Below are 12,928 nucleotides of genomic sequence, written 5' to 3' on the forward strand. Positions count from 1 at the left end.
TATATTTTTTCAATATCAATTCATTTCAATTTCATTGAAATCTTTTAAAAAAAATAAGAGTATAATATCAGTTATAAAATAAATCTATAAATTTTATAGCTCAAATCAATTTCTATTTTTTTATATATGTTTTAAACGGAAAAAAGCTAATTTCTAAATCAAATAAATTTCAATTGCGAAAAACTCACCTTAAATAAAAAAACAAAACAAGGAGTTGCTAGCTAGAACCCATGAAGCTCATGGTGTCTTTTGTTCCAAGACTAGAACTTAGGTTGATAAGTTAAAGTTAGGTGAGGGCACGTGGTGGTAGGTCCTTTGGGCTCAACTATCTGCTATTGCTTTACATAATTACATGGAGTCCTTCACGGACCGTGATAATTGTGTGGAATGACTCATCCTAACTTCATTTGTGAGTGTGAACCTTTTTTTTCTTCCAATTATTTGAATTTAATTTCTTAATTAGCTGTTTTGCAAATGGATAATTCTAGGTGATTTCTTCTCTTAATTGATCATCTTATAGATCGAGTATTGGATATATAATATAATAAGCAGCATTTAAAAACTAAGCTCTTTTATTAACATAACATCAAATGATCCAATAGGTGGCTTTTGAATTAGCTCTGTGGCTTCTTTAGAAGAGAAGGGGAAGAAAAAAAGTAAAAGTTAAAAACTAAAAATTGATCTCTTTTTTTTGGTGATTTCTGAAAGCTTATTAGCAAGATTAAGATGTCTTGCCCTTTTGTCTCAGTCAGATAATTCCTCCTTGCTAGTTAGTTTCTGCCAATCAATCTAACTCTTACAACAGAAAAAAAGCAGGGAAAAAAATAAAAATAAATAAATAAGTAAATAAATAAATTTGATTCATGACTTTGGTTCTGTAAGAATAACATCAAAATCACTAAGAGTCCACTCTGCTACTTCATCTTTTGTGCTGACAAATATCTCAGTTCCAGTATCCACAGAAGTCCATATTCTTTTAGCAGGAGCTGTTCCAGGATCCTATACCAACATAAATTAAAACATGCCCATTATTCATTTTTCTATTATGTAACAAAACATAAACTCAAATAACATTAACATACCTGATAGAAGTATAGTCTACTTGAAAGACCACCAACATCAAGTTCCCAAGTTCTTGGATCTCCAACCCAACCATCTCCTTTTTTTGTTGGATAGCCATAATCACCCCATATAGGGTGAGGCAACAACTGAACAATCTCTTGTGCTTGAGGATTGCTATAAGGATCACAAGTTTTAACAGGTTGCTCTAATTGTTGAGCATTACCAGGAGCACAGTAAAAGTGATAAGCAGAATAGGGGAAATTTTCAGTGTCATTTCTATGGATTTTCTTGTTGTCTGGTGTGATATGAAATGGAGGGCAATTTTCCAAACCCTTTGGGCTGCACCAGGCTGGTGTTTCAGGATTTATGATCATCTCACTGTATCTGGTTACATCAGTTAGGACATCTCCATCACAAGGAGCACCATTGTTCTTCCAGCAGCTACCTATGTCTAACAGGTAGAACTGGCTCTTGGGACCCCCACCCTTTTTGATATCTAAGCTCAACTTGACCTTAAAATTTGGTGATTCTGGAAGCTGAAACATGGACTCAAATGGTTAATAATAGTGCCTAATCATCCAACTTATAATTATTATAAATAAAAACAAGCGGTTGTAAATGTTCTTAGAGCAGACATTAAATGTGTTCTAAAAACATGAAAGTATGGAACGAAATTGAGCAACTTTACCAAATTTTATGGTTTATTGAACACAGAGAAGATAAATTAAGCTATATACTTACAATTTTAAGCATTCCTCTTGTGTCATAATGATACCCTCCAGAGAATCCTGTGGTTGCATCAGCTCTAAGGTACAGCATCAACCATGGATATTTCTTTGAAGTTCTGAGCTTATGTTTGAAGATCCAACTCCCAGAATCATCAACTTTCTTCTCCCACACAACTTCATAGTAAGACAAGCCATCTTTCTCACCCTTGCAATCAGAATCCAAATCATATGTACCATGAAACATTCCATGCATTGTTCCATTTTTTATCCTTGTTTGTTGATGACACAAGATGGGTTGGTTCATGCACCCTTTCCCAAAGCAAGGAAACCTCCCATGACTACCAAAAGGTGGAACCTTTCTCCCATCCATGGGACACAAACCAGAGCTTGTGTCATAGTTTCCATTCTTCAGCATTATCATCCAAAATTGCCAAGGCTTTGGTGTGTCTTCAACTTCACACAATGAACCAAGATACAGTTCTTTTTCAACAGCATAAAGGTCTGTGTTGTTTATATCAATTGAATCTGATTTTATACCAGGAATTGGTTTTCCAACCCCAAGTTTGTTATCATCTTTTGTTACCTTGTGTTTGAGAGAATCTGTGATAACATTACAACCAATGCATCATAAAATTTAGAACCAGATTCTTTAACCAAAGACAAAAAGATCTATATTTTGTTGTGTGAATTGGACTTACTTGAAAGATCAAAGCAATCAGCAGCTCTTGGGCTACCCATGTGAGGAGCTTCTTCCCCAACCTCATTGCAGAAATTCCAAGCTTCAAATGCTACTCTCAGTTCATTTCTCTTCATTCCTGGATCTCCTACTGCAGAAACATGATTCTCACTCTCTGCTACTGTTGAGAGATCAAAGAAGCTGAACACAATAAGAACATTCATCAACACAAACAACCTATGCAACTGCTTATCCATAATTATCATGTGTGCCTCAAAATTAGAGCACACTAGACAATGGATATAGGGTCTAATGTAGCATTTCATTACGGTGGTTTTGCTTTTGAAGGATCTTCTTGTTATAAATACTAAATAAAATAAGTTATTATTACTTTTGATTTGAATTTTAAATAAAAATAAAATTAAATATTTTATTTTATTTAAATCTATAAAATTTAGTAAAAATCAATAATTAAATATAAATGAAAATTTTGGTATTTGAAGTAAGATAAAGATTCAGTATATTTTGGTCGAGAAAGATCAAAAGAATTACAAGAACTAAATTATCTCAATTATGCTCATAAATTCAAATACATTTTGACACTCCTAACTTTTTTTATAATTTAATATGAATAATCTTAAGATAAAAGAATCTAAAAAAAAAAATATTCATCACTTGGTACTTTTATCTCCAGCATTATTTATAAGGACAATTCCTCAGATACCTAACCATTTTACGTTTCTAGTTTCTACTGCTTTTTAAGTTTTTTATTTTGTGAAGGACTTGTTTTTATTGTCTACAAATTAAAATTTGGTGTATCATTTTTGTCATTTTAAGGAATTAATTAAAGGGTCCCAACTATATGTAGAAATTATATTCCAATTTTCATATTAAAAAAAATATCACTCCATAAAATCTTGTACCTATAAGTGGGTGAATGAAAATAATGAGAATGATTTTATTGATGTTAAACTAATTTAATTAGATTTAATTGAAAAAGAACTTGTACCTATAATATTACTCCATGAAAAACCTAAAACAGATTCTCATGTAACTCAGATAAAAATAGTAATAAATCACAAGGGAATAATATGGGTTGGAAACTTGGCATTGTTCACAAGTAACAAAGAAAGGCCATTCTAGCACTCGGGTCTTCATTTTTATATTAAAATTTAAAAATAATCCCACTTTTTACAATCTTTTAATATTTAAGTATTGTTATGGCTTTTCTCAAATTTACTGTCTGATTAATCACTTTTTTATTTTTCAATTCAGTACTCTTACTCATTTTCTTTTTTTACATGCCTTAGTGCCTTATGGTCTAACACGTGTGATGTGTACCATTTCTGCAAATTAGCACACAGGAAATATCTACACCTATCAATTTTGTAATCACACTTATCATAAGCAGTGTTGGAGATTCAAGTATAATTATTTTTATGTCAATTATTAATTTGACATAAAAATTAATGCACCTAAATCTCTCATGAATTTGTAATTTTGTGTATATGAATTGTGAACAGAATAAATTAACTACAACTTTTTCTTTTTGGTATTTAAATTAACTAATTTTTTTTTTTTTGGTAATAAAAATTAACTACTTTTACTTTGCATGAAGTCGTCTTCTTTTTCTTTTCAGTGTTCGTTGAGTGTGTGGACCCTTTTTTATTCTGTCCACCATATAAAGTCCAAAAATAGTGGTCCACCTTAGCTCTAAAGCCCAATGTGAAGCTGATTAGAGTGGGAAAAAACCCATAGCAGAACTGTAATTGTTATTACTTATTATCGTATCTCCCAACCTGACAAACTTAAAAACTAATCCGTTACGAATATTAATTCTATTTAAAAGTCTGTTGTTAGTCAATAAATTAATTTATATACAAGACAGAATTCGAATTCGACACCTATTTAAACAGACTAGTGAGCTGACTACAAACTTTAATTTTCATAATTTCTTTAAATTTACTCCAATAAATCTTAGTTGTAGAGATGAGTGCCATTTGGCTTAACAGAATGCCATTGATTACAGATGCATTACAGTTTAATTTGATCAACCTAAAATTTTCAATGTGTTATTACTTATGATGACAATATACTGTATAATATAATGAAGTAATAATGCGAAAATCTTTTCCATGGTATGGTGTTGGGTATGGAATGATATGGGTCTCAAGCTTTCTCCTTTCTAGAGAACCTTTCTACAAATTGATTGATTTTTATTTTTGTACAAAACTTACTTACAAATAATTTCATGAATCATACCTCCCACTACATCAAGATAAGGTACATCTGCATAATTCTTGCAGAGCTTCCTATCCTCTTTTCTTTGCTGAAAAATTATGCATATATACATATGAATGTTATGATATAGGCTGAATTGAAGTGCTTCTTATACTGTGTCATGAGTTATCCCCCAAGAGATGAGGAAGTGTAATCTTGCCACAGTTAGAAGGGTCAAGCTTCCTGAATTGGTCACATATTTGCATTACATCTTTTTCCTGTATTTTACCCATTTCTTTCAGCTTGAAAATTACATACTCTGACTTACTGCAATAAAAAATTCAAAAATAATAATTCTCAGTAAGAAAAAAATCAAAGTAGAATGACACATTTGTTATTGGTCCTATTAAATAACCAGACAGAAAAAATTGCATAAATGCATGCATTATTTATGCCTAATACTATCTATCATTACCTATATAACTCTGCATAGTAAATACAACTTCATAGGACTAAGACAACTTTTTCTTCTTCTTTTCCCTTTGTTTTTTTAAGAAAACGACATGTAACCGTCACATGTATGATACAAGATCCAAGCCAAGAGCTAATGTCTCATTGTGCTTACTAAAAAATGTCTTGCTACACATTTATAGCTAGCTGTCAAAACCAATAATACCAATAATATCATAATAATAATCATCAATAATCACCTGCCATGTTATATTAGCTAATAAGGATGGCAATTTGATGAGATTAGATTCTCCTATTCTATTCATCAAGTACTGATCTAAATCCAGAAGCATATGAATGAAAAATTAGGAGAGTAATTAATGAACATTACCTGATGAAACCAGTGTTGTTGATATCAGCAGCAAGCCAATCATCAACAGTGATATCTCTATGCAAAACCTTCTTAGCCATTCTTCTATGCCTTCTATCGATTCTAGCTTCAGCCAAATACAAGAATGCCCTTGCAACCATCAAGGTCGAAAACAAGAGCCAAATAGCCGCAAACAAGCGACCTTTACGAGTCTTGAAAGCTCTATCACCATAACCAACTGTTGTAACAGACATAACAGACAAGTAAATGGAATCAACCCAATCCAAACCCTCCACAAAGTAGAGCACAAAACCCCCAATCCCAATGCAAAGAACAACCACACCAAGAGCCAAACCAACCTTCAATCTTATCCTCATCCTCCCCTTTGCCACGTCAATAATGTAATTCCTTGCTGAGAACCCTGCTTCTTGTTGCTGTTCCTGATGAATTGGAGACCCCATTTGTAAGCCAGCAAGGATGGTGTTTTCTTGCAAATCCAAGACATAGTTGACGAGTCCGCTTAAGAGTATGTCTATGAATCCAAACCCAACTAAGACGAAGACGCAAGCGAAGACCTTTGTGACTGGGGTCAGAGGAGCTATGTCACCGTACCCTATGGTGCACATGGTGACTATGCAGAAGTAGAGTGCGTCGATCACAGGGTGTGTTTCAATGCCGGAGAAACGTTCCCTGTTGAAGGAGTATATGGCAACTCCAATAGACAGGTATATCACAAGCAAGATAAGCCCTTGTCTGATCACCGAGCTGTTCTGCGGTTTTGGAACTTCCGCTTCTTTCTTTTTCACTTCTTTCATTGTGATCATGGCTGGAGCAGTTTTGCAACGACTCAGTTTCTTCTTCTTCGAAGAAGCTGGCAATGGCGGCTGTTGCTGCTGTTGATTCAAGGATTCTATCTCTGTGTTCTGCAGGGTCAGGGTTACCACATCGCTGAAGGATTTTGAAGGTCCGAAGTATTGTACATCGCGGTTGTCCATGATTTTGGAGGTGCTTAACAAAGGTTCACTCTCCATGGCAGAGAGAGAGAGACTGAGAGAGAGAGAGAGAGAGAGAGAGAGAGAGAGAAGAAATAAAAAAAAAGTGTGTTTTTGAGTGGAGGAGATGAGGTTTGAGGTTTGTGGTTGGTGTGCGGAGAAAAATATTTAATTGATTATAATTATTTAATTTTTATTTTTTCAAATATCTCTTATTTTTGTTAATGATTAACTGAATAATTCAAAATGAGTTTAATTTTATAATTTTATTTATTTGGTTTGGTTGATTGCACCAATGGAGTGACAAGAGAGCTAACTGTTTGGGCAAATAAGAGGGGACCCCAATGCCACGCAAGACGAATGTGACATAACCTAATAAATATTTGCAAAAGTAAAATAAAAGATGGTGGATTCTCATATGAATTCTTAATTCTAGCTAAAGAAAGAAGGATTAGGGTGCAATTTGTTTTTATGTTTTGCTTCTGTTTCGGGAATATAAAGTAATGAAAAAGGAAAAATCATTATGAATTGCGTGCTAAAGTAAAGTTCAAAGGCAATCATACAAAAGAAGAAGGACTAATATATTTCTGGTATGTGTGGATTAAAATAAGACCAATTGGATGGGTGTGGTTCGTTTTTGTTGTGCTCCAAAAAAGAAAGCACTGGTTTTTCTAGAATGGATTCGATAAGTTTGGTAGGTTGATTGTTTCGTTCCTGCGCCGCCGGCAGAGTGACTGTGACAAAATAGATTATATTTTTTATTTATTCATTGTTTATTGTTATTATTCAAATTTAAACTTATTATTCATATGATTTTGGTACTTAACATAGAGGTTAAAAATTTATTTCGTCTTCGACCTTTTTGGGTCCTCGCCGCCGCCACCGGTCTTCACGGACGTCGCCGCTCTTCGCTATCGCCGCCACCGCTGCTCCTCCTCGTCTCTGTTGGATCTCACCGCCAGATGTCGCCGCTGCTCCTCTTCCTGGATCGACGTCGGCGCCAGCAGATCCGCGAGGGTGGACGTCGTGCGCCGGTCGCCGTTTCTGTTCCTCCTCCTTGCTCGGCCGCCGAGGTCGCTGCTCTGGCCGGTTTCTAGTTTCTGGTTTCTTGTGGTTTCTTTTGGTTCTACTGCTTCTGCATGCTTATGATTATCAATCTGGTTTCTGTGTTGTTGTTGTTCTTTTGATTCCATTATCGATTGAGTTCTAAGTTATGGGTTTTCGTTTTTCTGATTTTGGATTCTGAGTTTTGACGATGACGATGATTTTGAATTCTGGGTTGTTGTTCTTCTATTATTGTTGTTCTTCTATTTCTTGCTATTTTTATTGTTGTTTGTTTGAGTTTAGATGATGATTTTTTGAGTTTTGATGATGATAATTTTTCTGAGTTCTGAGTTCATTGGTGTTGTTTCTGCTTTTGTTTTGCTTTTGTTTCTGTTCTGCTTCAGCTTCTGTTTTGCTTTTGTTTCTGTTATGCTTCAGCTTCTGGGTTCAGCTTCGCTTTTGGTTGATTTGGGAGAGAAGGGATAGGGGCATTTTGATCCGAAGGACGGTTTTAAAACAAACTGAAACCTTGGAACCATTTTGTAGCGAAAAAAAGGCCAGAGACGAAATAAATTTTCGGCCTCTACGTTAGGGACAAAAATCATACTTATCCCTATTATTTATTATGAAATTAACTAAATAATTCTTAAATATAATTTTTAAATATATAAATAATAAACATTAAAAACATTTAATACATTAATAATAGTAATTCTATAATATACTATTAGTATTATGATCTAAATAATTTTTATAATAAAATAAAAATTAATAAACATATTATTCGATATTATGAGTAATAACAAATTAAATTTTTCATCTCTTTAAACTAAATTAATAATTCTATTTAATATCTTTGCATTAAAACATATATATACTATGGAGACCATTTATAAACTCAACAAACTCAAAACATCAATAATATTATTAAGAGGTAAATACCAAATTGTTACCTGAAAGATTTTGGCGCTGACAAAATAGTACCTGACTTTTGTTATTGATAAAATAGTCTCTACAAAATTTTAAAATTTGACAAGCGTGTCATCGAACTCGCCAAAGTAAATCTCCGACAAGCATAATGCTGACGTGGCCATCGTATTTTGGTGACCTACAAACCACCACCAAAGCCCCCCTCCCAAACACACACTCTCCCTCCCGTCGCAGCCCCGCTCTCAACGTACATTCCCCCCTTCCTCTCCCTCCCATCGCAGCCCCCTCCCCAATGCACACTCCTCCCTCCCTCCGTCAACACCATCACAACTTCCACAAGTACCTAAAATCCGGTGTTTTAGTCCGAATCCGCGATTCGCGTATCATCAGCGTCAGATCTCACTGGATCGGCTCCATCTGCTAGATCCCTCTCCGTCACACTTCTCCTCTTTTCTCCCCGTTGCATACGCCGCAGGACACTGCCGCTGCTCAGCCTCAGGCCAACGTTGGCGCTTCCGCTAACGGTTTTTCATTCTTTGTTGCAAGGATCTATGGACCATGTTGTCCAATTGAAAACATTGCTTTGTTTATGATTTTCGTCGCCAGGCCTTATTGTGGCTACGATGGTGTGGTGGTGGTCTTTGATGGTTGAGATTGTTGTTGTTGTTGATGTTAAAATTGTTGTTGCTGCGAGTGGTGGTGTTGAAAAAGGGAGGGGAGAGTGTGCGTTCGGGAGGGGGAGTGATGGAGGTTCCGGTTGTTGTTGATGTTGAGAGACTATTTTTGTCAATAACAAAAGTCAGGTACTATTTTGTCAGTGTCAGAATCTTTCGAGTACCAATTTAGTATTTACCTCTATTATTAATCAATTAATAATACATATTGTCATAAGGGAGCCACTCAGATAAAGATGCTTAAAACGTCTTTTTCTAAAGATATTTTTTAATCATTAAAATTCGATACATATAATTGATTAAACTATGTTATTTTTATCAAAATTATATCAAATAAATTAATTTGGCCAAAAATCAGTAAACTATACCTTGAACCGGTCTAAATTAATATTTTTTATAAAAAATAACTATAATATTCTTATTATAAAAAATGACTAAAATACTTCTTTATATATATATATAAATTTTGAGAATCTTAAATTCTAACCCTTCTCTTTTCTCTCTGTCGTTATAGGATTAGGATTTAGGGTTTTCAATATATATATATAAAGAAGTATTTTAGTCATTTTCAATAAAAAAAAAGAAAGAATATTAATGTAGATCAGTTCAAAGTTTGGTTTATCAATTTTTCGGCCAAATTAATTTGTCTGATCTAATTTTGACAAAAATAATATGATTTAATCGATTATATGTATTAAATTTTAATTACTAAAAAATATCTTAATCTGAGTGACTCCCTTGTCATAAAGTTACAAATCGACAAAGATTCATCAATATAAGAATAATGTGGATTAATTAAAAATTTACGTATATTAAAATTTTAGGTATATTTTGAGTAAAATATATGTAAATTTAATTGAATTTTAATATACTTAAAATTTTAATTAATTTACATTATTCTTATATTGATAAATTTTTATCGATCTAAAACTTTATGACAATATGTATTATTAATAAATTAATAATATTATTGATACTTTGAGTTTGTTGAGTTTATAAATGGTCTCCATATATATATATATATATAACCTATTTATAGCAAGAATTTGCATTAAAATTATTGACTAATAATTTGAATACGATTGATATGGTTAAATTGATATATAGTAATTATATCAATTATAATAATAATTCACGTGACTTCATATGTAATAATTTGAATTATAATTGTCACCTAATTATACTTGAATATTATTTAATTTTAGATATTTTATAGGTAAAATTTATTATCACGTGAATTATAATAAGAATATAAAAAAAATAATATTAATCGTTATCTATTTTATTTATTTAAAGTCATAATTAAATTTGATATAATTATAGTAAGTCCCTATAATTATAGCAATTTAAACATGCTTCATATATAGTAATAATATTATACATATTTATATATCTCCTCTTTTATCTCTTTCGTAAAAATTTTGACATATAATTAATGTGAATAACATATATATATACTTAGCAGGTGTCTCTATTTATATAATTTTTTTTTTAATTGTAGCAAGTATCTCCATTAAAAATTCGTACCTTGTGTGTATATATATATATATGTCGTAATAGTCAATTGTTACAATTATTTATCATCTAGAAAATTCGTACCTCATTCATATTTCTTTTTCTCTTTATTATTTTTCATACCTAATGGTTACAAGCTATGATTCTATCAACAGTATTACTTACAGTAGATTATGTAATGAAAATGTTTGAAAAATAAAGGCAAGGATTATAAGGTTATGGAAAGTCCCATCCAAATTTGACAAGAGTAAGATAACTTACCTAGAAATGGTTCTCATGGATGATAAGGTAGGTTGATTATCCTGTATGATTTCTTCAAGTGATGCTAGGTCCAGTTTATAGATATTTTTTGTTCATATTTTAAATTTATTTGATAAGTAAACCCTTGGACGAATCAACGAGAGTGTGATTTAATAGAGTTATAAGTGCTAATAGTATTCATTTTTAATTTGTTTTACAGTGTGATAAAATCCATTGTTCAATCAAGAATTATTTGGCAAAAATGTTTGACAATGATTTGATCGAGGGAAAGGTTTATGTCTTTTCAAATTTTTTGATTGAGGAATCAAGCGGAATTTATCTTCCGACTACACATGTGTGTATAATAACTTTTTAAGAAGGAGTCACGTATAGTAAATACGATCGATGATCGTAACATTCCTGACAATCATTTTAATTTTCTCGATCATTCTAATATATTGAGACAAACAAATGAAAAAGCTAACTTATTTGGTACGTAGTTAATTTGTATTATTATTATTGTGTTGTTCATTTATTTGTCTTTAATTTCATGCTTTTAATTCGTTTTTTTTTTTTAATTAGATGTTATTAGACTCTTGAACAGAAAAGGAGAACTTATGTCATGGTCAAAAGTAGAAAAAAGTGGTCATTACATTGTGTTGATCTCCATGATTTACAGTATGTGAAGATTTAAATTTTCACAATTATAATTTATTTTGTAATAATTATCTATTCATATGCAAAATCTTTTTTTTTATCATATAATTTTATATACTAACATTGATACAGTGTTGTTTCAAGTATATATTTTACAGGTATCAAAGGATAGCGTTGAATTATTATTCGGTAGGTTTAAATTATTTATTGTTTATTGCAGAACTTTCTGCATTAGGATTCTCTATTAATTTGTTCTTCATTTTGAGCTGATTTTGATATGTTCTAACTTCACAGTAAACTAACATATAAAACTTTGTTGGTAGATTTAAGTATTATTAAATTATTTATAGTTATATTGAGTTTATATGTCTGATTTATTAAAAACTTAATCCACCAAACAAAAAGTTCAGACTTAAAAGCCAAGAACCTGAAATAGAAAAATATTCCAGTATAAAGATTTGATCAATTATAAATAAACATTAGTCAGAATTCATATTGATATGCCAAAAATTGGATCTCCATAGCAACCTTGATAGTTAGCATGATGGGCACCATGTGTGTGATAAGAACAAAACGTAGTGTCGTTAAGCCAGCTGAAGAGACACCATTGACCACACTAGACCTATCATTGATCGATAAGATACCTGTTCTAAGGTGCGATGCCAGAACGTTGCATGTGTTCAGGCATGGCCCTGAAGCTGCAAGTGTCATAAGAGAAGCCTTGTCTAGAGCATTGGTTCCTTACTACCCTCTTGCTGGGCGCCTCATTCACAAATCGGAACAAAATGATGAAGCAGGGTGCCTCCAAGTTCAATGCTCCGGGGACGGTGCCTGGTTTGTTGAGGCTTCTACTGATTGCACTCTTCAATCCCTTCATTTCTTTGATGACATTCAGTCTATTCCATATCATCATCTTCTTCCTGATGATGTTCCTCAAACCGAAGGCATTGACCCCCTTGTCAAAATGCAGGTATATATGTCTTTGACTTGATAAACGTTATTTAGTTAACTATATAAAAGATTTTGATTATTCAAGTTCACCAATACATGACCAACAATAATTTGGCCTAACACTTAGAAAAAATAATATTTTATAAATTCTAATGGTATAAAATATTAATATTAATAAAAGTTATAATTTTATTCCGAGTCATTAATCAGATATAACCTAATCATGATAATATGAACTAATTTTTATTATAAACATGTTAATTGTCCAAAAAAAATTAGTTATTAAATTATGATGTATATACTAATATATGTTGAATTTTTATGTATGTTATGATCAGGTGACACAATTTGGATGTGGAGGATATATGATAGGCCTCGTATTCTGCCACACCATTTGCGATGGCCTTGGTGCTGCCCAA

General features: G+C 32.3%; 3 protein-coding genes across 3 annotated transcripts in view; 1 reads left to right on the forward strand and 2 right to left on the reverse strand.

Annotated features, from left to right (window-relative positions):
- LOC107646023 lies at window positions 604-2,814 on the reverse strand. The gene is made up of 4 exons (XM_016350206.2): window positions 2,489-2,814; window positions 1,804-2,390; window positions 1,083-1,598; window positions 604-999 (listed from the first exon to the last, which is right to left on the reverse strand). Exons 1-4 carry the CDS (start codon window positions 2,790-2,792, stop codon window positions 862-864), a joined length of 1,545 nt encoding a protein of 514 aa, XP_016205692.2. The 5' UTR covers window positions 2,793-2,814; the 3' UTR covers window positions 604-861.
- LOC107646025 (two-pore potassium channel 5) lies at window positions 4,555-6,653 on the reverse strand. Its single transcript, XM_016350209.2, has 2 exons — window positions 5,528-6,653; window positions 4,555-5,013 (listed from the first exon to the last, which is right to left on the reverse strand). Exons 1-2 carry the CDS (start codon window positions 6,535-6,537, stop codon window positions 4,866-4,868), a joined length of 1,158 nt encoding a protein of 385 aa, XP_016205695.1. The 5' UTR covers window positions 6,538-6,653; the 3' UTR covers window positions 4,555-4,865.
- The window catches only part of LOC107646575 (acyl transferase 5), a 1,535-nt gene continuing 640 nt past the window's right edge, over window positions 12,034-12,928 (forward strand). The window contains exons 1-2 of the mRNA XM_016350751.2: window positions 12,034-12,528; window positions 12,848-12,928. The exon at window positions 12,848-12,928 is cut by the window's right edge and continues 25 nt beyond it. Of these exons, the coding sequence (XP_016206237.1) occupies window positions 12,100-12,528; window positions 12,848-12,928 (510 nt within the window). The 5' untranslated portion in view covers window positions 12,034-12,099. The remainder of the gene's footprint in view (window positions 12,529-12,847) is intronic.

Source organism: Arachis ipaensis, chromosome B06 (assembly GCF_000816755.2).
Source record: "Arachis ipaensis cultivar K30076 chromosome B06, Araip1.1, whole genome shotgun sequence".
NCBI classification, from domain to species: domain Eukaryota; kingdom Viridiplantae; phylum Streptophyta; class Magnoliopsida; order Fabales; family Fabaceae; genus Arachis; species Arachis ipaensis.

Excerpts from the sequence above, each read along its gene's own strand:
- LOC107646023 (XM_016350206.2), bottom strand. The coding sequence starts at position 2,792 with ATGAAATGCTACATTAGACCCTATATCCATTGTCTAGTGTGCTCTAAT. Across the intron at positions 2,391-2,488 it reads TGATTGCTTTGATCTTTCAA|ATTCTCTCAAACACAAGGTA; the intron begins GTAAGTCCAATT and ends ATGTTATCACAG. Across the intron at positions 1,599-1,803 it reads CAAGAGGAATGCTTAAAATT|CTTCCAGAATCACCAAATTT; the intron begins GTAAGTATATAG and ends TCCATGTTTCAG.
- LOC107646025 (XM_016350209.2), bottom strand. The coding sequence starts at position 6,537 with ATGGAGAGTGAACCTTTGTTAAGCACCTCCAAAATCATGGACAACCGC. Across the intron at positions 5,014-5,527 it reads AACAACACTGGTTTCATCAG|TAAGTCAGAGTATGTAATTT; the intron begins GTAATGTTCATT and ends TTTTTATTGCAG.